Source organism: Thamnophis sirtalis, unplaced genomic scaffold (genome assembly GCF_051295495.1).
Source record: "Thamnophis sirtalis isolate CommonGarterSnake01/CBP01778 unplaced genomic scaffold, rThaSir2_p1.2 scaffold_9, whole genome shotgun sequence".
Taxonomy (NCBI): Eukaryota; Metazoa; Chordata; class Lepidosauria; order Squamata; family Natricidae; genus Thamnophis; species Thamnophis sirtalis.
The window spans coordinates 80,426,790-80,452,963 of NW_028261389.1; the positions used below are offsets into that span (position 1 = coordinate 80,426,790).

The 26,174-nt window shown below is 41.8% G+C and overlaps 1 protein-coding gene across 2 annotated transcripts; it reads left to right on the plus strand.

The window, feature by feature from the left end:
* Window positions 1–156: 156 nt before the first annotated feature.
* Window positions 157–24,664, plus strand: CDC123 (cell division cycle 123). Of its 2 annotated transcripts, XM_087722386.1 has the most exons (15): window positions 355–373; window positions 1,888–1,957; window positions 2,276–2,377; window positions 2,694–2,765; window positions 3,537–3,597; window positions 4,125–4,157; window positions 6,434–6,529; window positions 8,969–9,075; window positions 14,687–14,735; window positions 15,616–15,691; window positions 18,065–18,187; window positions 18,306–18,334; window positions 19,551–19,679; window positions 21,148–21,285; window positions 24,479–24,664. In XM_087722386.1, the coding sequence occupies exons 3-15, from the start codon at window positions 2,304–2,306 to the stop codon at window positions 24,509–24,511; spliced, it is 1,020 nt and encodes a 339-aa protein (XP_087578512.1). In that variant the 5' UTR covers window positions 355–373; window positions 1,888–1,957; window positions 2,276–2,303; the 3' UTR covers window positions 24,512–24,664. The 2 variants fall into 2 exon arrangements, with proteins under 2 accessions (XP_087578511.1, XP_087578512.1); XM_087722385.1 differs by lacking the exon at window positions 1,888–1,957 and having other exon boundaries at window positions 157–373.
* Window positions 24,665–26,174: the final 1,510 nt, after the last annotated feature.

A 26,174-nucleotide genomic window follows, 5' to 3' on the forward strand; every position in this document is an offset into this window, starting at 1 on the left:
CTTTGTTTAACTTAAATAGGATATGTGTCCTGATCTCGTTTCAGTAAAGATTGAAATGGTGCTCTGGTTCCGTTTCAGAGCCGAAATAAAGCACTCGGTGTTATATAATCCTGAAGTTCCGCTTGCGTGGTTCTGAGGACTTATCTCTACATGACCGACCGAGACACATCATCTGTCGCTGATTGGCTCACAAGAAACGCCTGTCACTTGCCAGCTCCAAAGAAAGGCCGGCTTTCCCTGGAGGGCGGTGCTAAGGCGCGCAGGTCGAAGGACAATCCCTTAGCCAATAAGAAGGAGGAGGCGTGAAGCCCCGCCTGCCGCGCTCTTCGATTGGTCGGATCCCGCAGGAGCAGCTGGGACGATGGAGTAGCAGGTAAAATAAATGAGACGGAGGAGCGAAGGCGGGCAGGGGAGGGAGGGCGTGTGAATGCACGCCACGCAGACACGTGTCTTGCTACGGACACGTGTCTGAGTTGCAGAGCTTGTTGCTGTTGGGTGGTCTGGGTGTGTGTGCGTGGCAGGTTTGCCAATTACATAAGCGAATAAGCAGCTGATGGTGACAACACAACACACATGTATACACACATACAACACATATATATGTACACACACATACAGACAGACATACACAAAGACATACATGTATTCACAAACACATAACACACATATACACTTGTCTATGTCCTTCCATTCATCTCAGGATATGTGTGTATGTACCGTATTTTTCAGAGTATAAGGCGCACATCTGTATAGACACATGCAACACATATATAGGTACACACGCATATATGGATATACATATACACACAGACATACACAAAGACATACATATATTCACAAACACATAACACACATATACACATGTCTATGTCCTTCCATTCATCTCAGGATATGTGTGTATGTGCCGTATTTTTCAGAGTATAAGGCTCATATATGTATAGACGCATACAACACATACACAGGTATGAGTATATGCATACATACATACATATGTATAATTTGTATGAGTATATACATATACATACATACATATGTATAATTATGTATAATTTCATACACAAATACATAACATACACAGGTACACATGCATGCATGTGGATATTTCCATCCATTCATCTCAATGTATGTGTGTGTGTGTGTGTGTGTGTGTGTATACACACACACACGTATATACACACATACACACACACACACACACATATGTTTTTGTAGCTTTTCACGGGTGTACGTATGCTGGTCTTGTTGTATTCGGGTCTTTTCCCGTGTAAGATTGAGATTGTCTTGGCAACGTTTCGGCGAGGTATACACACACACACATAACACACACACACACACATCTATGAGTATGCATATGTATGTGCAAAGTTCCAAAAACAAATTATTACTAAAATTTGATAAAAGCAATTTAAAATGAAATTTGATATAATACAATTTAAAAGTGGAATTGGAATAAAATAACGATTTATGCCCCAAGGGCTAATTAATAAAGACTCAATGTCAAATTTAGTGTGCGCATGTGTGTGTGTGTGTACCTGCGTGTGTCCATGTGTCAATATATGTGTATCATCTTCCCTTCCTTTCTTCTTTTCCCATTCTTTTCCTTCTATTCATCCGTGTGTGTGTGTGCGATTAGGTGTATATACATCTACATCTACAAATATACGTATGTGTGTATATATGTATATACACCTAATCGCGCGCACACACGGATGAATAGAAGGAAAAGAGTGGGAAAAGAAGAAAGGAAGGGAAGATGAAGATGGAGGAGGAGAAGAATAGGAAGGGAAGAAGGAGGGGGAGGAGAGCAGTTGGGGGGAGCTTTGACATAGAGGCAGGGATTGGAAGAAGGGATTCTGATTGCGACATGTTGTTTTGTGACTAGTACAGCGGTCGGCAACTATAGCTTTTCTATGACCTCTGGACTTCAACTCCCAGAGTTCCTGAGACAGCTGGAATGGTGAGCCAACATTGCCAGAATCCCTGATACTTACAAGTGGGGGGGGGGGAAAACACTTTTGAGATACACATGTTCAAAATGAAACCTGGCTAGCTAGGGAAATAAAATCTCAACCCCGAAGAACAATGCTTTGGTCTTCTTTAAAACATACCCTTCCCATAGATGCCAGCAACACGGTGTAAAATATTCAGCATTTAGTAAAACGTTAAAAGAAAGGAAAGTGTCACTATTCGGTCCTTCTGCCTTTAATGAATGGGGTAAAATGGTTGCCTTCGCTTGTCATCAAATGTTAACTTGTGTTGTCTCCTTTCAATGCAGAGCTGACAGTCGTCTTTTGAATACCAAGATGAAGAAAGAACAGATACTCAACTGTCAGTTCTCCTCCTGGTATCCTCGCTTCAAGAGACAGACCATCCGCAGGTACCCGAGGCTGATTTTTACCTTCAATTAAATAGAGGGCTTGTCCCAAAGGTGCTTTTTCAAGAAGAGGCAGCTGGACTTTCTGGTTTTTTCTTTGAAGAGGTTTTGCTTCTCATCCGAGAAACTTCTTCAGTTCTGACTGAATGGTGGACCCTAGAACTGAAGAAGCTTCTCGGATGGGAAGCAAAACCCCTTCAAAGAAAAAACAAAATCCAGTTGCCTCTTGCAAAAAGGACCTTTGGGACTTCAGATCGCTGTGCCTTCAGCTTTAAAAGCTCTCTAAAATTATTTTGCTTTAATCCTTTTCCCATTTTAGTGTCGTCCTTCCAATCCCACAGAACGTCAAAGATTATTTGCTAGATGATGGAACTCTGGTCGTTTCTGGCAGGTGAGAAGTTGTTCTTAAAAGATTAAGATGTATTTTAAAGAAATAATAATGTGTGGGTTTATCTGATCTTTCCTTTCATATGGAGGCTGTTTTCCTCTTCTTTTCAATTATCATTGTGCCTTTAAGGAGAGAAGTTACAGGGGTTAAAGGTAAAGGTTCCCCTCGCACATACGTGCTAGTTGTTCCTGACTCTAGGGGGTGGTGCTCATCTCCGTTTCAAAGCCGAAGAGCCAGCGCTGTCCGAAGACGTCTCCGTGGTCATGTGGCCGGCATGACTCAACGCCAAAGGCGCACAGAAGGCTGTTCCCTTCCCACTAAAGGTGGTTCCTATTTTTCTACTTGCATTTTTTACCTGCTTTCGAACTGCTAGGTTGGCAGAAGCTGGGACAAGTCACGGGAGCTCACTCCGTTGTGCCGCGCTAGGGATTCGAACCGCCGAACTGTCGACCTTTCTGATCTACAAGCTCAGCGTCTTAGCCACTGAGCCACCGCGTCCCTTTTTAATCATCTCACTAAGTGGTTTTTTTCCCCTACAATAACAATTTCCTGCAATTTCCTGCTTGAACACGGACACCGTCATTATTTCTAATTGAAAAAAATAGTATTAATTGGCCAAAAGAGATTGCTTTTGTCTCGAGGTTTTTGCCAGAGCTGTTTGTTTTTAAAGATTGTATTTTGGGGCCTCAAATGTTATAAGAGGCTATCGGAATCAAAGTTAAAACTTTAGGATTTGATCATCAAAAGAGTTTCACTTTCTGGTTTCTTATTTAGAGAAGATCCCCGAACTGTAACCCAAGATGGGGACGATGAGGAAGAGGCAGAAGAAGCTGTGGTTTGTAGAAACCTTGATACTATAATTAATATTTTTTTTGGGGGGGGGGAGTCTCTGGATTGTCGGATAAATCGCCCCTCATACTGGAATTCCATATCTTTTCCATAAGTGAGGATGGAGATTCCTTCTCTAAGTTTGTGGGTTGGTTTCTGAACATTTTATTACCGTGCAATGTAACATCTTCAGTGAGCTTAGGTGAGGTCGGTGTCAGTGGTGTTCTGCTGTTAAGGGCTTTGTGTGGTCTTGCGATGGGGAGGTCGCGCCAGGTGAGGGTCCCATCAGGTGAGGGCCTTGGGATGGGTCAGGTGTGGGCTGCATCCAGTGAAGACCCTCTTGGATGAGGAGGGAAATGTCTTCAAGGGAAATATAACAAAGGAAAGTCCAGTTGACCTGGGACCCTGGACGCCTGAGAATCCCCATAAACATTTGAACCTATTCACAATCATTTAATTAGTCCCAACTAAACAATTGTCAATAGTCACATCTCAATCAAAAATAATTCTGGTTTCTGGTCTCCTTTTTTTCAGTGGTCTGATGATGAAAATACAACAACGCTTACAGTAAGTACCTCTGTATTCAAATATTTTTTGAATAGGAATAGGAATAGAATAGAATAGGGATGTAGAATAGAATAGAATAAGGATATAGAATAGAATAGGGATGGAGAATAGAATAGGGATGGGGAATAGAATAGAATAAAGATGGAGAATAGAATAGAGTAAGGATGGAGAATAGAATAGAATAGGGATGGAGAATAGAATAGGGATGGAGAATAGAATAGGGATGGAGAATAAGGCTGGAGAATAGAATAGAATAAGGATATAGAATAGAATAGGGATGGGGAATAGAATAGAATAAGGATGGAGAATAGAATAGAATAGGGATGGAGAATAGAATAGAATAGGGATGGAGAATAGAATAGGGATGGAGAATAAGGATGGAGAATAGAATAGAATAAGGATGGAGAATAAGGATGGAATAGGGATGGGGAATAAAAGAGTAGAATAGAATAGGGATGGAGAATAGAATAGGGATGGGGAATAGAATAGAATAAGGATGGAGAATAGAATAGGGATGGAGAATAGAATAGGGATGGGGAATAGAATAGAATAAGGATGGAGAATAGAATAGAGTAAGGATGGAGAATAGAATAGAATAGGGATGGAGAATAGAATAGGGATGGAGAATAAGGATGGAGAATAGAATAGAATAAGGATGGAGAATAAGGATGGAATAGGGATGGGGAATAAAAGAGTAGAATAGAATAGGGATGGAGAATAGAATAGGGATGGGGAATAGAATAGAATAAGGATGGAGAATAGAATAGGGATGGAGAATAGAATAGGGATGGGGAATAGAATAGAATAAGGATGGAGAATAGAATAGAGTAAGGATGGAGAATAGAATAGAATAGGGATGGAGAATAGAATAGGGATGGAGAATAAGGATGGAGAATAGAATAGAATAAGGATGGAGAATAAGGATGGAATAGGGATGGGGAATAAAAGAGTAGAATAGAATAGGGATGGAGAATAGAATAGAATAAGGATATAGAATAGAATAGGGATGGAGAATAGAATAGAATAGAATAGAATAAGGATATAGAATAGGGATGGAAAATAGGATAGGATAGGGATATAGAATAGGGATATAGAACACAATAGAATAGAATCTTTTTTGAGAAGAGAATGTAGAATATGTAGAATAGAACAGAATATAGAAAATGAATAAAATAGAAATAGAATAGAATTCTTTATTGCTTTATTGGCCAAGTGTGATTGGACACACAAGGAATGTGTGTTCGGTGCATAAGCTCTCAGTGTACATAAAAGCTATGAGTGATAAATCATGACCATAGTCATGATAAAGATACATGGCATCATAAATCATAAGATACAGCACTTAGTGATGGTCATGGGATACTGAATAAGCAATCAACATAATTTGTACTAGGAAATTAAATGAAACAACATAAATCATAAAGATACAAGCGACAAAGTTATAGTCCTAAGTAGGAAAGAAGATACGTAGGTAATAGGAAAGATGAGAAAAAGAATAGTAATATGGTCTTAATCAATAGTTTGACAGTGTTGTGGGAATTAGTTGTTTAGCAGAGGGATGGCATGCGGAGAAAAACTGTCCTTATGTCTAAAGGAAGAGGTCTACATTACCTAATATAGGACAGGAAATTGCAAACGTTTTTTCTTGGATTTTATCTGGCGGTGAACTTTCTCCTAAGTTACAAATTAACGTTGACCTCCAAGTCATTCTTAACAGCAGACAAGTGTATTTCAAAGAAAACGTGAAATAAACATCCAACATACCGATCAAGCTTGAGTACTCCTGTGTTTTAAAACATTGCGAGAAATCCATTCATTTATCTTCTTCTTGCAACATCCAATGTCCAAAAATGACTATTTGGCAATCGGGTTAATTTGTAGCTCAGGGTTTGAAATGATGAGGTATCCTTGGGTCTCTCTTTGAGTTTGGTTGTTTCCCTGCAGATGTTTCCTTACCCAACTAGGTAACATCAGTGCTGATGATAACGTAGTTTGGATAATGAAACATCTGCAAGAAATGTCAGGTTAAATTGTGTGTTAGTTCTGCTAGACTTTTAAAAATCCAGAGTTTTCAAATCCAAATATTGCAAAGTAAAGTGTTTTGAGAATGTTTTTTGAGATCCTACTTTGTTTAAAGCATCTGCGCTGGAGATGTTTTTGTAAACATTTGGCTTACATGCAACCATTGTATGCAATATAATGTTGTTTCTCCTGGAATCCTGTTTTCCTTAGCTTTTGTTTCTAGAAATGGTTGTTCCTTGGTGGTTTTTTTCCAGGCACCAGAATTTCCCGAATTTTCCCTTAAAGTTGAAGAGGCGATCCATTCCTTGGGAGGCAGCGTTTTTCCGAAGCTTAACTGGAGCGCTCCAAGGGTAATTTGAATTTAATGTAAATTTAATTTATACCAAGAACCTCGGAGATGTGTTCCTTGCAAATTATATTTTCACTTTATGAGTTTCTTGGCGTTTTTTCCTTGAAAAGTTTTGCTTCTGTATCCAAACTCGTTTGGGACAAGTTCCCCTCGTGACTTCAAGCATCCCAGGGCATTTTTAAAACAAGTATTTAATTTTAATCTGCAGTTTTAGGAGGAGAATATAATAACACTCCAGTTTCTTGCATCTTTGAGAATTGACAGAGACAGAATCAAATATTTCATTGCAAGTTCTGTTCAGATTTCCAGTCAAGATTTATTCAGCTAAGAATAAGCCAAGATCTATTGAGAATAAAAATCTACCCTATTATTGTATTAATTTTTGTGGGGATAATAGAGTCTCCAACATGAGACTTCATTTTTAGATGGTACTGATGGTCTTTGACTTACGACCATTCATTTAATGACACTTCAAAGTTACAACAGTGATGAACAGCCCTTTTTCACACTTACGACCCTTGTAGGCATCCCCAGAGTGAGGTGATCAAAATTTAGATGCTTAACAATGGATTCATATTTATGACCGTCACAGTGGTCCTGGGGTCACATGACCCCCCTTTTGCGACTTCAGCGGGGAAGCCAGATTCACTTAACAACCGTGTGACTAACTTAACAACTTCAGCGATTCTCTTAATCACTTTGACACGTCAAAAAGGTGGGGAAATGGGGCAAAACCCACATAACAAATGTCTCGCTTAGCAACAAATGCTTTGGCCTCCATTGTGATTGTAAGTCGAGGGCCATCTGTACTTAAGTGGAGAAGATGCATCTCAACTCTTCAGGAAGGTTCCGTGAAGAAAACTGCTTCTGAATTTTAAAGCAGACATTTTAAATTCTGAATTTTAAAGCAGACATTTTAAGTTCTAAGTTCTGAATTTTAAAGCAGACATTTTAAGTTCTAAGTTCTGAATTTTAAAACAGACATTTTAAGTTCTAAGTTCTGAATTTTAAAGCAGACATTTTAAGTTCTAAGCTCTGTGCTAATCTGCTAAAATCTCAGTTTACCCTACGAACCAGCCTAAATCCACCGCCTTGAACAAAGCCTTGTACATTTTCAGAGGCGTTAAGGAGATTTAAGGGGAAATTTTTTAAGCGTTTGGACTGTGCAACCTCCTGAATGAGTTACTCCGGGGCAGAACTGAGACATCTAAAGAAATTGGACAATTCATTTGGCCCGAAGGTGCCACCCTCCAAATCTCCCTTTGATGGGAGCCTGATTGACTTCAGCGGGAATCATTTTTGGGAAAGCAGAGATAAAATCAGGCCTTGAAAAGGCCAAGAGGTCTCCCGCTGAGTCCTTTGCAATGTATGTCAACAAATAAGTTGCTTTTTCTTCGCTATTTAAACTGACGGCTTTATTGCAGTACGTTAAGTACCGTTCTTTGCAGACCTGTAATAAGGAGCTGCTTCTGAAGAATCTCATATAATCGCATTTTAATCCTGTAGTTCTGTTCTGACCGAGGCTTCCCGAGAGCATGAAGCCAACTTCCTGGTCCCGACGAAAACCCCTTTTAATAATTGACTGTGAATTCTGCTGGTTGACATCCAGCAAAGTCTTTCGAGGGAGGATTTACGGTCACAGACCTTATCTGGCTTGGAGAGAAGCCAGGCCGAGATCTGCAGAACTTGGCAAGGAGTCTCGGAGAGTCACGAACCGATTAAGCTAACTCCTTGTCTCCTGCAAACTCCACTCCCCTTTCGCTCCTCTTTTATTTCCTCTGGGAGGGGCCATTCACCATCCACCTGTGCCTTTACGCCCGAGTCGGCCCTTGTTCCTTAAGCTGTTCCCTTCTCCTGGCAGCTCTGCACATGCGCACACTGGGAACAGGCTCCAGCTGTTCTTCTGCCCCACTGATGTCTGACTCCGAAGGCAGCTGATAACTGGCACACGGCTCTGGCCCCCTCTCTGCCTCCGACACAGAGCCCTCATCAGAGCCTTCCCCAGACTCCAGGACTGGCCCATCTTCCTCCCCAACCTTCTCACACTCTACATCTTGTAGACAAATCTAGATATGGATAGGTAATCTTCAACGTACCGGCCACAACGGGGACAGGAATTTCCGTGGGTAAGCCAGGCGGTTGTTATAGAGAGTTATGCCCAATTTTACAACCTCCTACGTCACGGTTGTTAAGCGAATCACCACAGTCCTTAAGTGAATCCCACCGTTGTTAAACGAAAACCAAGCTTCTTCCACTGAGTTTGGTTGTCGGAGGGTCGCAAGTGGAGGTCACGTGTGGCAAGAAAGGTCCTAAAGTGGGACAAGACTCGCTCAACACGTGTCTCACTTAGCAACATAAATTTGGGGCTCAATTGTGTTCATCGGTCGAGGACTTCCTGTTAGATGCAGGTCTGAAATAAATAACATTCCGTTTTCTTTAGGATGCCTACTGGATCGCCATGAATAATTCCCTGAAATGCAACAGCCTCAGTGACATTTTCCTGCTTTTGAAAAGTTCGGATTTCATTACTCGCGACTTCACTCAGCCGTAAGTTGGATCTTCCCCTTTGAACAGGGAGGTTGGAAAAAAGTCCCTGTATATTTCTTTTCTTCCTTCGCCACTCCTGGGGACCAAAAACATACGAAGAACAGAATTGCAGGATTTGGGGGTTGGCCAGTCTAGAGAAAAGAAAAGACTAAGGAGGAGATGATAGCAGTCTTCCAGTATCTGAGGGGCTGCCAGAAAGAGGAGGAGGAGCAGGAGGTCAATTTATTCTCCAAAGCGCCTGAAGAGAAGACGGGACAAAAACAATGGATGAGAGTAGAGTAGAGTAGAGTAAAGTAGAATGGAATGGAGTAGAATAGATCAGAATAGAACAGAACAGAATAGAATAGAATGTTCTTGTTTTAATAGAGTAGAGTAGCATAGAATAGAATAGAATAATGGAATGTAGAATTACAACTGAATAGAATAGACTAATGGAGTATAGAATAGAATAGAATAGAAGAATGGAATATAGAATAGAATAGAAGAATGTAGAATTAGAATAGAATAATGGAATGTAGAATTAGAACAGAATAGAATAGAATAGAATAATGGAATATAGAATAGAATAGAAGAATGTAGAATTAGAATAGAATAGAATAATGGAATGTAGAATTAGAACAGAATAGTATAGAATAATGGAATATAGAATAGAATAGAATAGAAGAATGTAGAATTAGAATAGAATAGAATAATGGAATGTAGAATTAGAACAGAATAGTATAGTATAGAATAATGGAATATAGAATAGAATAATGGAATGTAGAATTAGAACAGAATAGCATAGAAGAATGTAGAATTAGAATAGAATAGAATAGAATAATGGAATGTAGAATTAGAACAGAATAGTATAGAATAATGGAATATAGAATAGAATAGAAGAATGTAGAATAGAAGAATGGAATATAAAATAGAATAGAATAGAATAGAAGAATGTAGAATTAGAATAGAATAATGGAATGTAGAATTAGAACAGAACAGAATAGAATAGAATAATGGAATATAGAATAGAATAGAAGAATGTAGAATTAGAATAGAATAGAATAGAATAATGGAATGTAGAATTAGAACAGAATAGTATAGAATAATGGAATATAGAATAGAATAGAATAGAATAGAAGAATGTAGAATTAGAACAGAATAGAATAATGGAATATAGAATAGAATAGAATAGAATAGAAGAATGTAGAATTAGAATAGAATAATGGAATGTAGAATTAGAACAGAATAGAATAGAATAATGGAATATAGAATAGAATAGAATAGAAGAATGTAGAATTAGAATAGAATAGAATAATGGAAATAATAGAATATATAATGAATGGAATGGAAGAGAAGAATGTAATGAATATAGAATAGAATAGAGCAGAATAGAACAGAATAGAATAAGGGATAAGAATGGAATAGAAATAGAATAGAAAATAGAATAGAGAACAGAATAGAGAATAGAACAGAACAGAATAGAAATAGAATTCTTTATTGGCCAAGTGTGATTGGACACACAAGGAATTTGTCTTTGGGGCAGATGCTCTCAAGTGTACATAAAAAGACAAGATACATTCGTCAAGAATCCTAAGATACACCACTTAATGATAGTCACAGGGTACAAATAAGCAATCAGGAGACAATCAATACCAATATAAATCGTAAGGATACAAGCAACCAAGTTACAGTCCTGTAGTCATAGGTGGGAGGAGATGGGGGATAGGAACTAATCATAGTAGTAATGCAGACTTAGTGAATAGTTGGACAGTGTTGAGGGAATTATTTGTTTAGCAGAGGGATGGCGTGCGGGGGAAAAACTGTTCTTGTGTCTAGTTGCCTTGGTGTGCGGTGATCTCTGGAGGCGTTGTGAGGGTAGGAGTTGAAACAACGATGGAAACTAATTAAGGAGAAAAGCAACCTAGAATTGAGAAAACTTCCTAACAGTGAGGACAATTAACCAGTGGAACTCCTTGCCACCAGAATTTGTGGATGCTCCAACACTGGAGGTTTTTAAGAAGAGGTTGGACAGCCACTTGTCTGAAATGGTGTAGGGTCTCCTGCTTGAGCTGGGGGGGCAGGGGTGGGGGTTGGACTAGAAGTAAGGGGGGGGGCAATTTTATTTTCCAAAGCCCCAGAGGGCAGAAACGATAGATGGAAACTAATCGAGGAGAGAAGCACACATCAAAGGGTCCCCAATATTAATAGGAATTAGCTGAAAAAGATGGAGAATGGAATATATCAAGTATAGGTTGCAGGATTTGGGTTTGGTCAGTCTGGAGAAAAGGACTTGGGGGGGGGGCATGATAGCAATCTTCCAGCATTTGAGGGGCTGCCACAAAGAAGAGGGAGTCAATCTATTCTCCAAAGCACCTGAGGGCAGGACAAGAAGCAATGGGTGGAAACTAACCAAGGAGAGAAGCAACTTAAAACTAAAGAGAAATTTCCTGACAGTGAGAACAATTAATCAGTGGAACAGAAGTTGCCTCCAGAAGTTGTGAATGCCCCAACACTGGAAGACTTTAAGAAGATGTTGGATATCCATTTGTCTGAAGTGGTGTAGGGTTTCCTGCCTAGGCAGGGGGTTGGACTAGAAGACCTCCAAGGTCCCCATCCAACTCTGTTATTCTATTCTACTCTACTCTACTCTACTCTACTCTACTCTACTCTACTCTACTCTACTCTTCTATTTTCTCTTCTCTTCTACTCTACTCTAAGCACCGGAGGGCAGGACAAGAAGCAATGGGTGGAAACTAATCAAGGAGAGAAGCAACTTAGAACTAAGGAGAAATTTCCTGACACTTAGAACAATGAATCAGTGGATTAATTGCCTCCAGAAGCCGTGAATGCTCCAACACTGGAAGTTTTTAAGAAGATGTTGGATATCCATTTGTCTGAAGTGGTGTAGGGTTTCCTACCTGGGCAGGGGGTTGGACTAGAAGACCTCCAAGGTCCCTTCCAACTCTGTTATTCTATTCTATTCTATTCTACTCTACTCTACTCTACTCTACTCTACTCTACTCTACTCTACTATTCTATTCTATTCTATTCTATTTTCTCTTCTACTCTACTCTAAGCACCTAAGTGTAGGACAAGAAGCAATGGGTGGAAACTAATCAAGGAGAGAAGCAATCTAGAACTGAGGAGGAATTTCCTGACAGTGAGGACAATTAACCAGTGGAACAGCTTGCCTCCAGAAGTTGTGAATGCTCCAACACTGGAAGTCTTTAAGAAGATGTTGGATATCCATTTGTCTGAAGTGGTGTAGGGTTTCTTGCCTAGGCAGGGGGTTGGACTAGTAGACCTCCAAGGTCCCTTCCAACTCTGTTATTCTATTCTATTCTATTCTACTCTACTCTACTCTACTATTCTATTTTCTCTTCTCTTCTACTCTACTCTAAGCACCGGAGGGCAGGACAAGAAGCAACGTAGGGAAACTAACCAAGGAGAGAAGCAACTAAGAACGAAGGAGAAACTTCCTAACAGTGAGGACAATTAACCAGTGGAACAACTGGCCTCCAGAAGTTGTGAATGCCCCAGCACTCTCTCATGGGCATGCAGGGACTCATAACTTACGACGCATTTGACTCCTCCCTCGGGCCCAGCCTGGTCATCCCTTACATCTAGGTTCCTTTACAAAAGTGTTACCTGGTGGGGGGGGGGGGAGGTTTTTGGCCAATTTCTACACCTTAGTGATGCACAAACGATGGGCTTTTGTAGAGATTGTCCTTATGCATCCAGATTACATTTTAATTTCCACGCGACACAGTCGTACGTTTCCCCCCCCCCTTTTATTTAAAGATCCGTTCCAGTTTCACGTGAACGTATCTGGTAAAGAGTCCGAAAAATAAATAGACATCCTGATCCGGTTAAACCAGTTTCAGTATTGATGTAAGTGCCAGTAACCCCCCCCCCCCAAGTGAAAATGATAAATGCTAATTGGGTGAAGAAAAGGAAGTGCTGAACGGGTGAAAATTGGCTTTCATTCTTTATTTAGTTACCCGAATAGGTTTATAAATTAGAAAGAAGGGAAGGAAAACGCAACGGTCTCTGTTCAGCTGCAGGGGAGGGAAATTCAATCGTTTAACAGTGCCAATAAAATACGATGGAAATGGGAAAATGGGAGAGATTATACTCCTATAATATAAGGAGGAGGAGGACTGTAGGGTCCTTGGTGCTCTCCGAGCTTGGTGGTTTTCTTGGAGACGTTTCATGACCCAACTAGGGGACATCATCAGTGCTAGAAGGGAGAAGGGTTGGAGGAGGAGGAGGAGGAGGAGGACTGTGGGGTCCTTGGTGCTCTCTGAGCCTGGTGGTTTTCTGGCAGACGTTTCATTACCCAACTAAGTAACATCATCAGTGCTAGAAGGGAGGAGGAGGAGGAAGAGGAGATATTGGAAGACTGCTATCATGTCTCCCCTAGTCTTTCTTTTCATCAAACTAGACATACCCAGTTCCTGCAACCGTTCTTCCTATGTTTCAGCCTCCAGTCCCCTAATCCTCTTTCTTGCTCTTCTCTGCACTCTTTCCAGAGTCTCCACATCTTTCTTACATCGTGGCGACCAAAACTGGATGCCGTATTCCAAATGTGGCCTTACCAGGGCATTGTAATGTGGTATCAACACTTCACGTGATCTTGATTCTATCCCTCTGTTGATGCAGCCTAGAACTGTGTTGGCTTTTTTTGGATGCTGCCCCACATTGTTGGCTCATTCACGGCTTTCAGTTATTTGTTAAAAATAATAAAGGCGGGATAAAATTCTTTAAAAAAAAAAAAAGTTTTGAAGATCTACGCGAACAAAGAAGAGACGGAGTGTCCTCTAGTTACGACCTTGGGAAATCATCCACTCTAATTGTTCTAAGGAAGCCCAATGCCTTTTTCAACTTCTCTTTTAACTGTTTCAAAAGTTAAAAGTGAGGTCCTTGGTGCTCTCTGAGCTTGGTGGTTTTCTTGGAGACGTTTCATGACCCAACTAAGTAACATCATCAGCGCTAGAAGGGAGAGGGATTTGCAGAGAGGAGGAGGAGAAAGAGGAAGAAGAGGAGGAGAAGGAGGCAGAGGGGGAGGAGAAAGAGGACTTTGGGGTCCTTGGTGCTCTCTGAGTTGCTGGTTTTCTTGCAGATGTTTCATTACCCAACTAGGTAACATAATCACTGCTAGAAGAGAGAGGGGTTTGCAGAGAGGAGGAGTAGGAGGAGGAAGAAGAGGAGAAGGAGAAGAAGGAGGAGGAGGAGGACTGTGGGGTCCTTGGTGCTCTCTGAGCCTGGTGGTTTTCTGGCAGACGTTTCATTACCCAACTAAGTAACATCATCAGTGCTAGAAGGGAATGGGGTTTCTGGAATGGAGAATGGAAAGGGGGGGAGGAGATTAGGAGGAGGAGGAGGACTGTGGGGTCCTTGGTGCTCTCTGAGCTTGCTTGTTTTCTTGCAGACATTTCATTACCAAACTAAGTAACACTATCAGTAGGAGGGGTGGCCTTTGCTCTCGTCAGTTGATTTGGTTGCACGCTCATTAACACTGTTAGCAAGGGGTGAGTGTGTCACTGAGGCGCCCATCGCAATCAGTTGCTCATATTTGTGGCTGTTAAAGACATATTTGCAAATCTATCCACACGTCTTTCTTCCTCTCAAGGTTTATCCATTGCAACGACGATTCCCCTGATCCTGCTTTGAATTATGAAGTAAGCGCGACAGAAACTCTTCCTAGGGTAGCATTTTGAACCCAGCACAAAAGTCCTCCAAGTTCCATAGGATAAAAATAAATTGGAGAGGGAGGGAGAGGGAGAGGGAGGGGGGGAGAAAGAGAGATGGATACGATAGAGATATATTTAATAGATAATTAATATTTAATAAATTTAATAGAAGATAGATAGATGGATGAACAGATTGATACGATAGATATTTCATAGATAATAATCTCTATATAGTAATGTGTCTGTGTGTGTGTTCCAGCGTAACTCTGGAATGCCTTGAGCAATTTCAACCAAACCTGGTACACAGATGACTTACTCTCTGGAGAAAAACACTGTGGGGGGGGGGGGGTAAGACACCCCTAACACCCTTCAGGGTCTGTGCTCTGTTAAGATGCAGCCTGTTGTGCCTTAAAATGGCTTCTACTGTACTGCTGTAACTCTGGAATGCCTTGAGCAATTTCAACCAAACGTGGTACACAGATGACTTACTCTCTGGAGAAAAACACTGCGGAGGGGGGTGGGTGGGTAAGACACCCCTAACACCCCTCAGGGTGTATGCTCTGTTAAGATACAGGCTATTGTGCCTTAAAACTGTACTGCTGTAAAACGGCTTCTACTGCACAGCGCAGCGGATTTGCCATGGTAACGGCTTCACAGTCCTCCACAAGGGGGCCTGGCAAGGGGGAAAATCCAACATTATAAATTATTTTTCGTCTGGACGTTCTCCCCCCCTATAAATAAATAAATAACCAGGGCAATGACAGGTTATCAACTAGTATTTAATATTTTCTTAATTATCCCTTAAGGTGAAAGTGTTGTTGTTGTTTTTGCGCCAGTTAATCGGAATTGTTCTTTCCCCTCCTCTCAGCTTGTCCTCCGGAAATGGTGTGAATTGATTCCTGGCGCAGAGTTTAGGTGTTTTGTGAAGGAAAACAAACTTGTTGGTGAGTTTATCAGTAAAAGCTCATTTCATTTTATTTCATTTATTGAAATGAAATGAAATGAAAGCTCATTTATCCTCTGCTGCTTCTCCCTCTAAAGCTCGTCTAAATGTTTTTATTGTGACTCTCCCGCATTTCACAAGGTGAGGCTGCTCGTTAAATTTACAGGTGGTCTTTGACTGAGGACCACAATTGGGCCCCAAATTTCCGTTGCGAAGCGAGACCATTCTTAAGTGAGTTTCGCTCCATCTTACGACCTTTCTCATCCCCGGTTGCGAAGTCACAGCGGTTGTTAAGTTAGTGACACGCTTGCTAAGTGGATCCCTGCGGTCGTTAAGTTAAGTCACGTGGTTATTAAGTGAATCTGGCTTCCCCGCGCACTTTGATGGTCGCAAAAGGGGATCACATGACCCCAGGGCGCTGGGACCGTCATAAATTGAGTCAGTTTCCAAGCGCCTCAATTTTGATTGCGTGACCGTGGGAATGCTGCAACGGTCGTTAAGTGTGAACAATGGTCATAAGTCCATTTTTTTCAGTGCCGTTGTAACTTCCAACAGACACTAAATGAGCTGTTGTAAGTTGAGGGCTACCTGTATTTTTGTAATTGGAAGAAGTCTACTTTTCCTTAATTTGGCTATTTTCCCTTTTGAGTTTGTGTTTAGGGCAATGCTTGATGCTGTCAGTGACAGGGAGTGGTGCGATGGCCTAGAGGGGGCGCTCTCGCCTCACAATCAGGAGGCTGTGAGTTTGATCCTAAGTGGAGGCAGTTATTTCTCTCTCTGGGCACAATGGGAATATATCTGCCGAACAAAACTCGGCACTGGCGACAGGGAAGGGCTTCCGGCCAGTAAACAATCAGCTGCATTCAGTTGCACGGACTTAAGCCCGTAAGGGTTTATGGGATCGTTAATAGAAAATGATGGGTTCAGTAATCAGAATTACCATGTGTTACAACAATTGAGCCGAGGTGGCGCAGTGGTTAAATGCAGCACTGTAGGCTACTTCAGCTGTTCAAATCCCACTGTAGGCTACTTCAGCGGTTCAAATCCCACCGGCTCAGGGTTGACTCAGCCTTCCATCCTTCCGAGGTGGGTAAAATGAGGACCCGGATTGTTGTTGGGGGCGATATGCTGACTCTGTAAACCGCTTAGAGGGGGCTGAAAGCCCTATGAAGCGGTATATAAGTCTAATTGCTATTGCTATAATTCTGTAAGAGGAAATGTTTGGGGCCTCTCGAATGTAATTAATTAGAATAAATACCATATTTTTCAGATTATAAGATGCGCTTCCCCCCCCCTAAAAGAGGGTGAAAATTTGGGTGCGTCTTATACACTGAATGTAGCCCCATCCACTCACCGGCCCCCACCCTTTGGCCTCTGCCTCCCAGTAATTTGCCTCCTCGCAGCAAACGAGGAAAATGGAGTTTGCAGAGGCTGCAATAGGCTATGGCCGTGTTTCTCAACCTTGGCCACTTGAAGATGTCCGGACTTCAACTCCCAGAATTCCCCAGCCAGCATTCGCTGGCTGGGGAATTCTGGGAGTTGAAGTCCGGACATCTTCAAGTGGCCAAGGTTGAGAAACACTGGGCTATGGCAATCCCTGCAGCCTGAAACAGCTGATGATCTGGAGCCTCCCTGCTGAAACTGAAAGTGAAACTTGCTGTTCGCTGCAAGGAGGCAAATTGCTGGCAGATTTCCCCCCCTTGTTTTCCTCCCCAAAAGCTAGGTGCGTCTTATACTTCGGAGCGTCTTATACTCTGAAAAAAATATGGTAAGATCTAAGCAGGTTCAGTTCTTTTTTATTTTATTTTATTGATCAACAAAACGCCTGGTATCATTGGAGCTCCCATTCTACCACTGTGCCTTAATTCGTGACCCGTCAAAACCGCGGTCCACAAAAGCGCGCTCGACGAAAGCGCGTACGTGACGTCATCACAGCGCGACGAAAAAAAATTAAAAATTGAAATGAAAATAAAATTAAAGCAAGCCGATTCACATAAAGGTAAGGGTTAGGTTAAGGGTTAGGGTTAGGTTTAGAGCGTTAGGGTTACGTTTAGCGTTAGGTTAAGGGTTAGCGTTAGGTTTAGGGTTAGGTTAAGGGTTAGGTTTAGGCTTAGGTTTAGGGTTAGGTTAAGGGTTAGGTTTAGGGTTAGGTTTAGGGTTAGGTTTGGGGGGTTAGGGTAAGGTTTTCGCTTTAATTTTACATTTACCGATCACAGTGCGATGTTTTCGTCGCGCTGTGATGACGTCACGTACGCGCTTTCGTCGTGCGCGCTTTTGTCTACCGCGGTTTTGTGGTGGAACCCTTTAATTCCAAGGGAGTCAGCAAGGGAACAAGAGGAATAAAAATGATAATGAAATATAATTTGTCTTCCAGGTATATCTCAGCGAGACTACACCCAGTACTACGAACACATCGCTAAACAGAAAGAGGAGATTTGCAGATGCATTCAGGATTTTTTCACGAAACACATACAGTATAAATTTCTGGATGAGGATTGTGAGTTTGCCATTTTCATTTTAATAAGATGGCGGGTATTTTCTTACAATTTACCAGGATGCTCACTTTTCTTTCTTTGCTTTCTCTCTCTCTCCCCCACCCTCCATTTCTTTTTTAGTTGTGTTTGATGTCTACAGGGACAGTATGGTAAGTGAGTTTTCTCTTCTGTACCCATGCTGATGATTAGGAAAGTATATAATTAAGACCCCGATTTTCTCCCAAGAGATTGGCAGTACCTAGTCAGCTGGGTCTGATCTTAAAAACACTGAATTGGTCACTAAGTGGAGGAGAGGGGGGGGGAAATCAGGTAGCCCAAAAACGTATCTCAGAAGAAATCCATATTACTGTTGTGGCCTGCCAGAGGAACTGGCAGCAGATTCAGACAGTGAGGAGGTTGTGGAGGAACGTGGGCCAGTCCTGGAGTCTGGGGAAGAGCCAAGGTGGCGCAGTGGTTAAATGCAGCACTGCAGGCTACTTCAGCTGACTGCAGTCCTGCAGTTTGGCTGTTCAAATCTCACCGGCTCAGGGTTGACTCAGCCTTCCATCCTTCCGAGGTGGGTAAAATGAAGACCCCGATTGTTGGGGGCAATATGCTGACTCTCTGTAAACCGCTTAGAGAGGACTGAAAGCCCTATGAAGCAGTTTATAAGTCTAACTGCTATTGCTATTGATGAGGGCTCTGTGTGGGAGGCAGAGATGGGGCCAGGGCCGTCTGATAGTTCTCAGCTGCCTTTGGAATCAGACATCAGCGAGGCAGAAGAACAGCTGGAGCCTGTTCCCAGTGTGCGCACGCGCAGAGTGGCCAGACGAAGGCAACAGCTAAAGAACAGGGGTCGACTTGGGAGTAAGGCCACAGGTGGACGGTGAATGGCCCCTCCCAGAGGAGATAAAAGAGGAGCGAAAGGGGAGTGGAGTTTGCAGGAGACCATTAGTTCCCTTAATTGGTTTGTGACTCTCCGAGACTCCTTGCCAAGTTCTGCAGATATCGGCCTGGCAGCTCTCCAAGCCTGATAAGGTCTGTGACTGAATAAGGAATGGCCTTGAAGGCAGGAGGAAGAATGGCTACTAAGGCAGCAGTCAGATAAGCAGGGCTTGTACCCAGACAAATGAAGCCACTTGAGAAAAGATCTAAGGCAATCCCTCACGAGTTCACAATGAAGATAAAGTAAGGAGGAGAAAATCCCATTTGGGTGTTCTACGTTCTGTCACAATAGTAGCAATCCAGATTTACGTGGAATTTGGTGTCCTTAACACTCAGGACCTTTGATCTGAAAAGGAAGTTGTGTTATTGTTGTTTTATTTTATGCTACCCACACATGGAGAGTTAACATTTTTTTGACCCTTGCTTGCCATCCTCCTCCAGGGCAGAGTTTGGCTCATTGATTTTAATCCATTCGGGGAAGTAACAGATTCTCTGCTCTTTACGTGGGAAGAAATAAGATCTGGAAACAGTTTGACAAATGACCAGACTGAAGGCGCAGCAATGGAAGAGGTAAGAAAACAGAACAAGTGGGGTTTTTTTGTTTATAAAAAAGATATACAGGCATACATGTAATTAAACCAGCTTTCCTGATTTTGCTAGGCATTGGCATTTTACTTTTTTTAAAAAAAATTAAAACTCTGTCCAGAATTACTGTGTGGACAGAGGGAGAGGGGGAGGGAGGAAAGGAAGAGAAAGAAAGAAAGAAAGAAAGAAAGAAAGAAAGAAAGAAAGAAAGAAAGAAAGAAAGAAAGAGAAAGTAAGAAAGAGAAAGGAAGGAAGAAAGAGAAAGAAAGGAAAGGAAGAAAGAGAAAGAAAAAAGAGAAAGGAAGAGAAAGGAAGGTAAGAAAGAAAGAAAGAAAGAAAGAAAGAAAGAAAGAAAGAAAGAAAGAAAGAAAAGTAAGAAGGAATTAAGGAAAGAAAGAGAAAGAAAGAAAGAAAGAGAAAGAAAGAAAGAGAAAGAAAGAAAGAGAAAGGAAGGAAGGAAGGAAGAGAAAGAAAGAAAGGAAAGGAAGAAAGAAAGAAAAAAGAGAAAGGAAGAGAAAGGAAGAGAAAGGAAGGTAGGAAAGAAAGAAAGAAAGAAAGAGGAAGGAAAGAAAGAAGGAAAGAAAGAAAGAGGAAGGAAAGAAAGAAGGAAAGAAAGGGAGGAAGGAAAGAAAGAAAGAAAGCCTCCTGCTCAAGCAAGAGAGAAAGAATAGCAATAGCAATAGCAGTAGACTTATATACCGCTTCATAGGCCTTTCAGGCCTCTCTAAGCGGTTTACAGAGAGTCAGCATATTGCCCCCAACAATCTGGGTTCTCAGATTGAAAAAAGAGAAAGGAAGAGAAAGGAAGGTAGGAAAGAAAGAAAGAAAGAAAGAAAGAAAGAAAGAAAGAAAGAAAGAGGAAGGAAAGAAAGAAGGAAAGAAAGAAAGAGGAAGGAAAGAAAAGAAGGAAAGAAAGGGAGGAAGGAAAGAAAGAAAGAAAGCCTCCTGCTCAAGCAAGAGACCTCTGTACAATTTTGGACAAACGAGTGTCCCATCTCTTCTTAAAAACCTCCAGTGTTGGTGTTTTTTCCACAACTTCTGGAGGCAACTTCTGTTCCACTGGTTAATTTTTTTCATTTGTCAGGAAATTTCTCCTTAGTTCTAGATTGCTTCTCTCCTTGATTCGTTTCCACCCATTGCTTCTTGCTCTACCCTCAGGTGCCTTAGAGAATAGCTTGACCCACTTCTTCTTTGGGGCAGCCCCTGAAATATGAGAGCACTACTATCATGTCAATAGTCCAGTATTTTAGGGGCTTCCCCAAAGAAGAGGGGGATCAACCTATTTGTCCCAAACTCCAGGACGAGAAACAATGGAGGGAAGCGGATGTTGAAGAGAAACTGTGATATATGAGTATTTGAGACTGCCATCGATTTAGCTAATTAACACCGAACGAATTTGCAAGGAAACAAGTGAGTCTGTCTTTCTCAGTTTTGCTCTTCTCTTCCCAACTAGGAATCTCCATCCTTCCGTTGCACAAACAGCAACCTCACCGTCCAGCCGAGTCCGTATCTGAGCTATAGATTACCCAAAGATTTTGTAGATCTCTCCACGGGAGAAGATGTCCACAAATTAATTGACTTGCTCAAGCTGGTAAGCTTATTTGGAGAGGGCGATGGAGAGGGTGGTCTTTTTGACGTGATCTTTTGGGGTATAAAAAGTCATCCTTTCCAGGGATTCTTGTAGCTTGAAATCCACCTTTGCAGAACATTGAGTGTGTTCATACATTCAGCCTCACCTCCCACCAGGTTTTCACTGACCAGATTTTTAGACAATCGAGTGAAATATATAAAAAGGTTATTTTCTTTAAAAAGCCTTACACTGAAGGAGGTGATTGATACACTCAAATTGGCATGTGTGGTTAGAGCCCAGGGTCACAACACAAATGTAATATTGTTTGTAATATTTAACTAGAATCCAACTAGAATTCTATTCACTCCCCTTGTCTATATTCCAGTGTTTCTCAACCTTGGCAACTTTTAGATGTCTGGACTTCAACTCCCAGAATCCCCCAGTCAGCTTGTCTGGGCTTCAACTCCCAGAATCCCCCAGTCAGCTTGTCTGGACTTCAACTGCCAGAATCCCCCAGTCAGCTTGTTTGGACTTCAACTCCCAGAATCCCCTAGTCAGCTTGTTTGGACTTCAACTCCCAGAATCCCCCAGTCAGCTTGTTTGGACTTCAACTCCCAGAATCCCCTAGTCAGCTTGTTTGGACTTCAACTCCCAGAATCCCCCAGTCAGCTTGTTTGGACTTCAACTCCCAGAATCCCCCAGTCAGCTTGTCTGGACTTCAACTGCCAGAATCCCCCAGTCAGCTTGTTTGGACTTCAACTCCCAGAATCCCCCAGTCAGCTTGTTTGGACTTCAACTCCCAGAATCCCCCAGTCAGCTTGTTTGGACTTCAACTCCCAGAATCCCCCAGTCAGCTTGTTTGGACTTCAACTCCCAGAATCCCCCAGTCAGCTTGTTTGGACTTCAACTCCCAGAATCCCCTAGTCAGCTTGTCTGGGCTTCAACTCCCAGAATCCCCCAGTCAGCTTGTCTGGACTTCAACTCCCAGAATCCCCCAGTCAGCTTGTCTGGACTTCAACTCCCAGAATTCCCTAATTTGCTTGTGTTGGACTTCAACTCCCATCATATTGGCTGGGGAATTCTGGAAGTTGAAGTCCACAGAATTTAAAGTTGCCAAGGATTGAGAAACACTGACATAATTTATAAGATTGGTACTTTATGATGGAAATATATCAGTTTCCCTGCAAGTTCCTGTCACAATTTAAACATTTATAACTTGGAATTTTAGAAAAATACACTCAAATCTCTGGATTAGTTGATTACTTTCCCCAAGGAACAACTTTAACTTTAAAACAGTTGCAAAATTTATGTTTTTGGATGCACCTTAGAGTGAAACCAAGGGTGGATATGCACAACCTTTTGGCAAATCATTTTCAGCTCTCCAAAATACAGTCTCTGTACTTCTGTCCCTCTAGAAGGTTAGAAACTAATTTGCAGAAAATCAAGTGTAGTAGAAAACCACAGAATTTTGCCCCAGTCTGTTGCCTGACTTTTCAAAGCTATTTCGCTTTTATAACAGCTAAGGGAGGCTTGGAATCGGCCAAGATTAAAGCCTCACTTGGAAAAAAAAGATTTTATGGAACCCTTTTATGCTGTTTAAGTCCGCGATGAATGGTCAGAAACCTTAAACAAATCCAACCTCAAGCATTGCGATGAAGGAACATCCATTACTTGTGCTCCCACAGTGTGTGTGTTTTGTGTGTTTATACAAGCCAGATTCCATCCAAGGGCAGCCAAGGCTTAGAAAATTTTGCAAACAACTTCTTGAGAGTGGAACTAAATATTTAGCCCATAGATATTTTAATTTAAAGCATGCGGAGGTGGCCGTGTAAACTGTAACCCTACTGAGGCTTCCTGGAGCTTTTTAGAGATGGATGAAAGGATCATAGCAGGGAAATTACCAATTCTTTCTAGTATAGAAAAATTGCTCCTTTGTGAAAATTTGATTGGTCATCCGGTGGTCTCGCACAACTTTACAGTGTCAGGAGACTAAAGTTAGAGTGGATTATTTTATGTTTTTATGGTATTTACTTTGTGCTGTGCATAAGGTTTTGTATAATTTTTTAAAGAATCTTTTTAACGTTGGAAAACCGGCTAGCGGTAAGACGGACGGCCAATAATTTTAATAAAATAATCAACGATGCATTGGGTCCATCAATACGGCTCGGTCAAAAAGAATCATATGAGTTCTTTTTTTTTAAAAAAAAATGTTTTTTTAAAAATTTGTATTCTCTTACATAGAGTTACAGGTTCACATAGTTATAGTTCTTTTTTAAAAAAAAATATTTTTATTCTTTTTAAACAAAACAACACATATAAAACAAAGAAAAAAAAACTTTCCTCCATTTCATCAAGCGTGTCGTTTGGTTACAAGTTTTTGTGCATCAATTCTTAAGATTAAGAATAACATCACTGGTTTTGCATTAAACATAACTGAATATTTCACTGTCATTAGCAATAGCAATAGCAGTTAGACTTATATACCGCTTCATAGGGCTTTCAGCCCTCTCTAAGCAGTTTACAGAGTCAGCATATCGCCCCCACAATCTGGGTCCTCATTTCACCCACCTCGGAAGGATGGAAGGCTGAGTCAACCTTGAGCCGGTGAGATTAGAACCGCCGAACTGCAGATAGCAGTCAGCTGAAGTGGCCTGCAGTACTGCACCCTAACCACTGCGCCACCTGGGCACATAATTGAGCATTATGTGTTCAAATTACCATTAATATTCTTTCATTTGTAGCAACCCTTATTTCCTTTGAATTCATAATTATCTATCAAATAACAATAAGTCTTTAAAGTATTATAATATCAGCCATCTCCAAGGAGAAAAAGCGAATATTAGAACAAAGAATTTCCATTAGTTTATAATATACATTCATATTTTCAGTGGACACATCTCCTGGTGATTGGTCCAAAGTCACCCATTCATGTCTAAGGCGGAACTAGAACTCCCCATCTCCTGGTGATTGGCCCAAAGTCACCCATTCATGCCTAAGGCGGGACTAGAAATCTCCATCTCCTGGTGATTGGCCCAAAGTCACCCAATCGACTTCCGTTCCAAAGCAGAACTAGAACTCACTTCTCCCAGTTGCTAGCCTGATGCCTTCCCTATCCCCTGGAGTAAAACTGAAATAACAAAATAGTACGGTTTTTTTTAATGAATAAATCCATAAAATATCCACTCCAATTTTTGTGGTTTTTTTTTCCCACCAGAAAAGAAATCAGCCAGAGGATGATGAACCATGAGGATGAATTGCAAAAAACGGAAAGGAGGCCACCCAGAAAAAATAGGATTTTAACTAGAGCAGTTCTGAGTAAGAAAGCTTCTTTCGTCCCAGAAGGAAGGCAATGCTAAATACTGCATAACCCTTTAACAGAATAAAAGATGTTTTCACCTCATTAGACAAAAATTGCTTGGGAAATAACAGATCCACCGACGGGACTCAGGTTCTCTCCCACTAAGTCTATATATTTCATTTCTAAGTGTTTGGTTTTGCGTTTCTTTCAGGTTTCCTATGGATGGTGGGGTGGATAATATCCTGCCTTTTAGAAAGGACATCGTGTCAGCCAAAGACAAAAGGCTGCGCGTAAAACGGGAACCGGCACCAAGCGTCAGATATAATTTACTAATAGTTGGATACGATTTGTGGCGTGGGAAAATCTTGCCTTCTTTCAAGGCGATGGATAACTGCAGTAGATATAATAGAAGGAATAGAATGACAGAGTTGGAAGGGACCTTGGAGGTCTTCTAGTCCAACCCCTTTGCTTAGGCAAGAAACCCTACACCACTTCAGACGAATGGATATCTAACATCTTCTTAAAAACTTCCAGTGTTGGAGCATTCACAACTTCTAGAGGCAAGTCATTCCACTGATTAATTGTTCTGTCAGGAAATTTCTCCTTAATTCTAAGTTGCTTCTCTCCTTGGTTAGTTTCCACCCATTGCTTCTTGTCCTGCCCTCAGGTGCTTTGGGGAATAGCTTGACTCCCTCTTCTTTGGGGCAACCCCTGAGATATTGGAAGGCTGCTATCATGTCTCCCTTAGTCCTTCTTTTCATTAAACTAGACATACCCAGTTCCTGCAACCGTTCTTCATATGTTTTAGCCTCCAGTCCCCTAATCATCTAGTCAGTCCACAGCGATACAGGGAATTAAAGATATCTGTCATGAATACAGATAGACCACAATCATTCTTAATTTCTCTCTCGGACTAAATTCAATTTTTCACTGCGAAATTCTCTGATTTCAGCACCCAGAGAAGCACTAAGAAACAGTCGCTTCCCCTCATTTGCTACTGAGTGTAAGCCGCTGCCTGGGGAAATGGGTTGGGGGCATGGGGGGGGCGGCTAGGGTTAATATTTTTAAGTAGCTACTTAAGTAGCTGGATAACAGATCGTTTCGTGCTGCTCCTCGAGAGGTTCTCGCGGAGCTGCGGTTATCAAAGGATTTGCCAGGCACGTTCCATGAAATCGTGTCATTAATCAGATGGTGCCTTTGGGCGGCTATCGCACTGTTGTGTGAGTCCCGACAAAACCCCATACGGGTTCTTGATGTACGTCACATCTCTGGGTTGAACTACAGATCGGTCAGACAGTCGCGAAGTGAAATCTGGCCGCTTTTTTGTGACCTTTCCTTGCCGCAGTCGTAAAGCCAATCACTGCAGTTGTTGAGGTAGCAACATGGTTGCCAAGTCAGTTGGGCTTCCCCATCGATGCTGCTATCAGGAGGGTCGCAAAAAGGGGGCTCACAAATGGTCTGTTGCCCTCCAACCCCTCCGGCAGGCTGAATCAGAGGAGGAGGAGGAGGAAGAGGCGTGGGAGTCCGAGTCATCATCAGGGCAACCCGAGGGAGAAGAGGGAATGGAGGTGGCAGAAAGAGAGAGAGAGAGAGAGGTGGAGCCGGGCTGTCT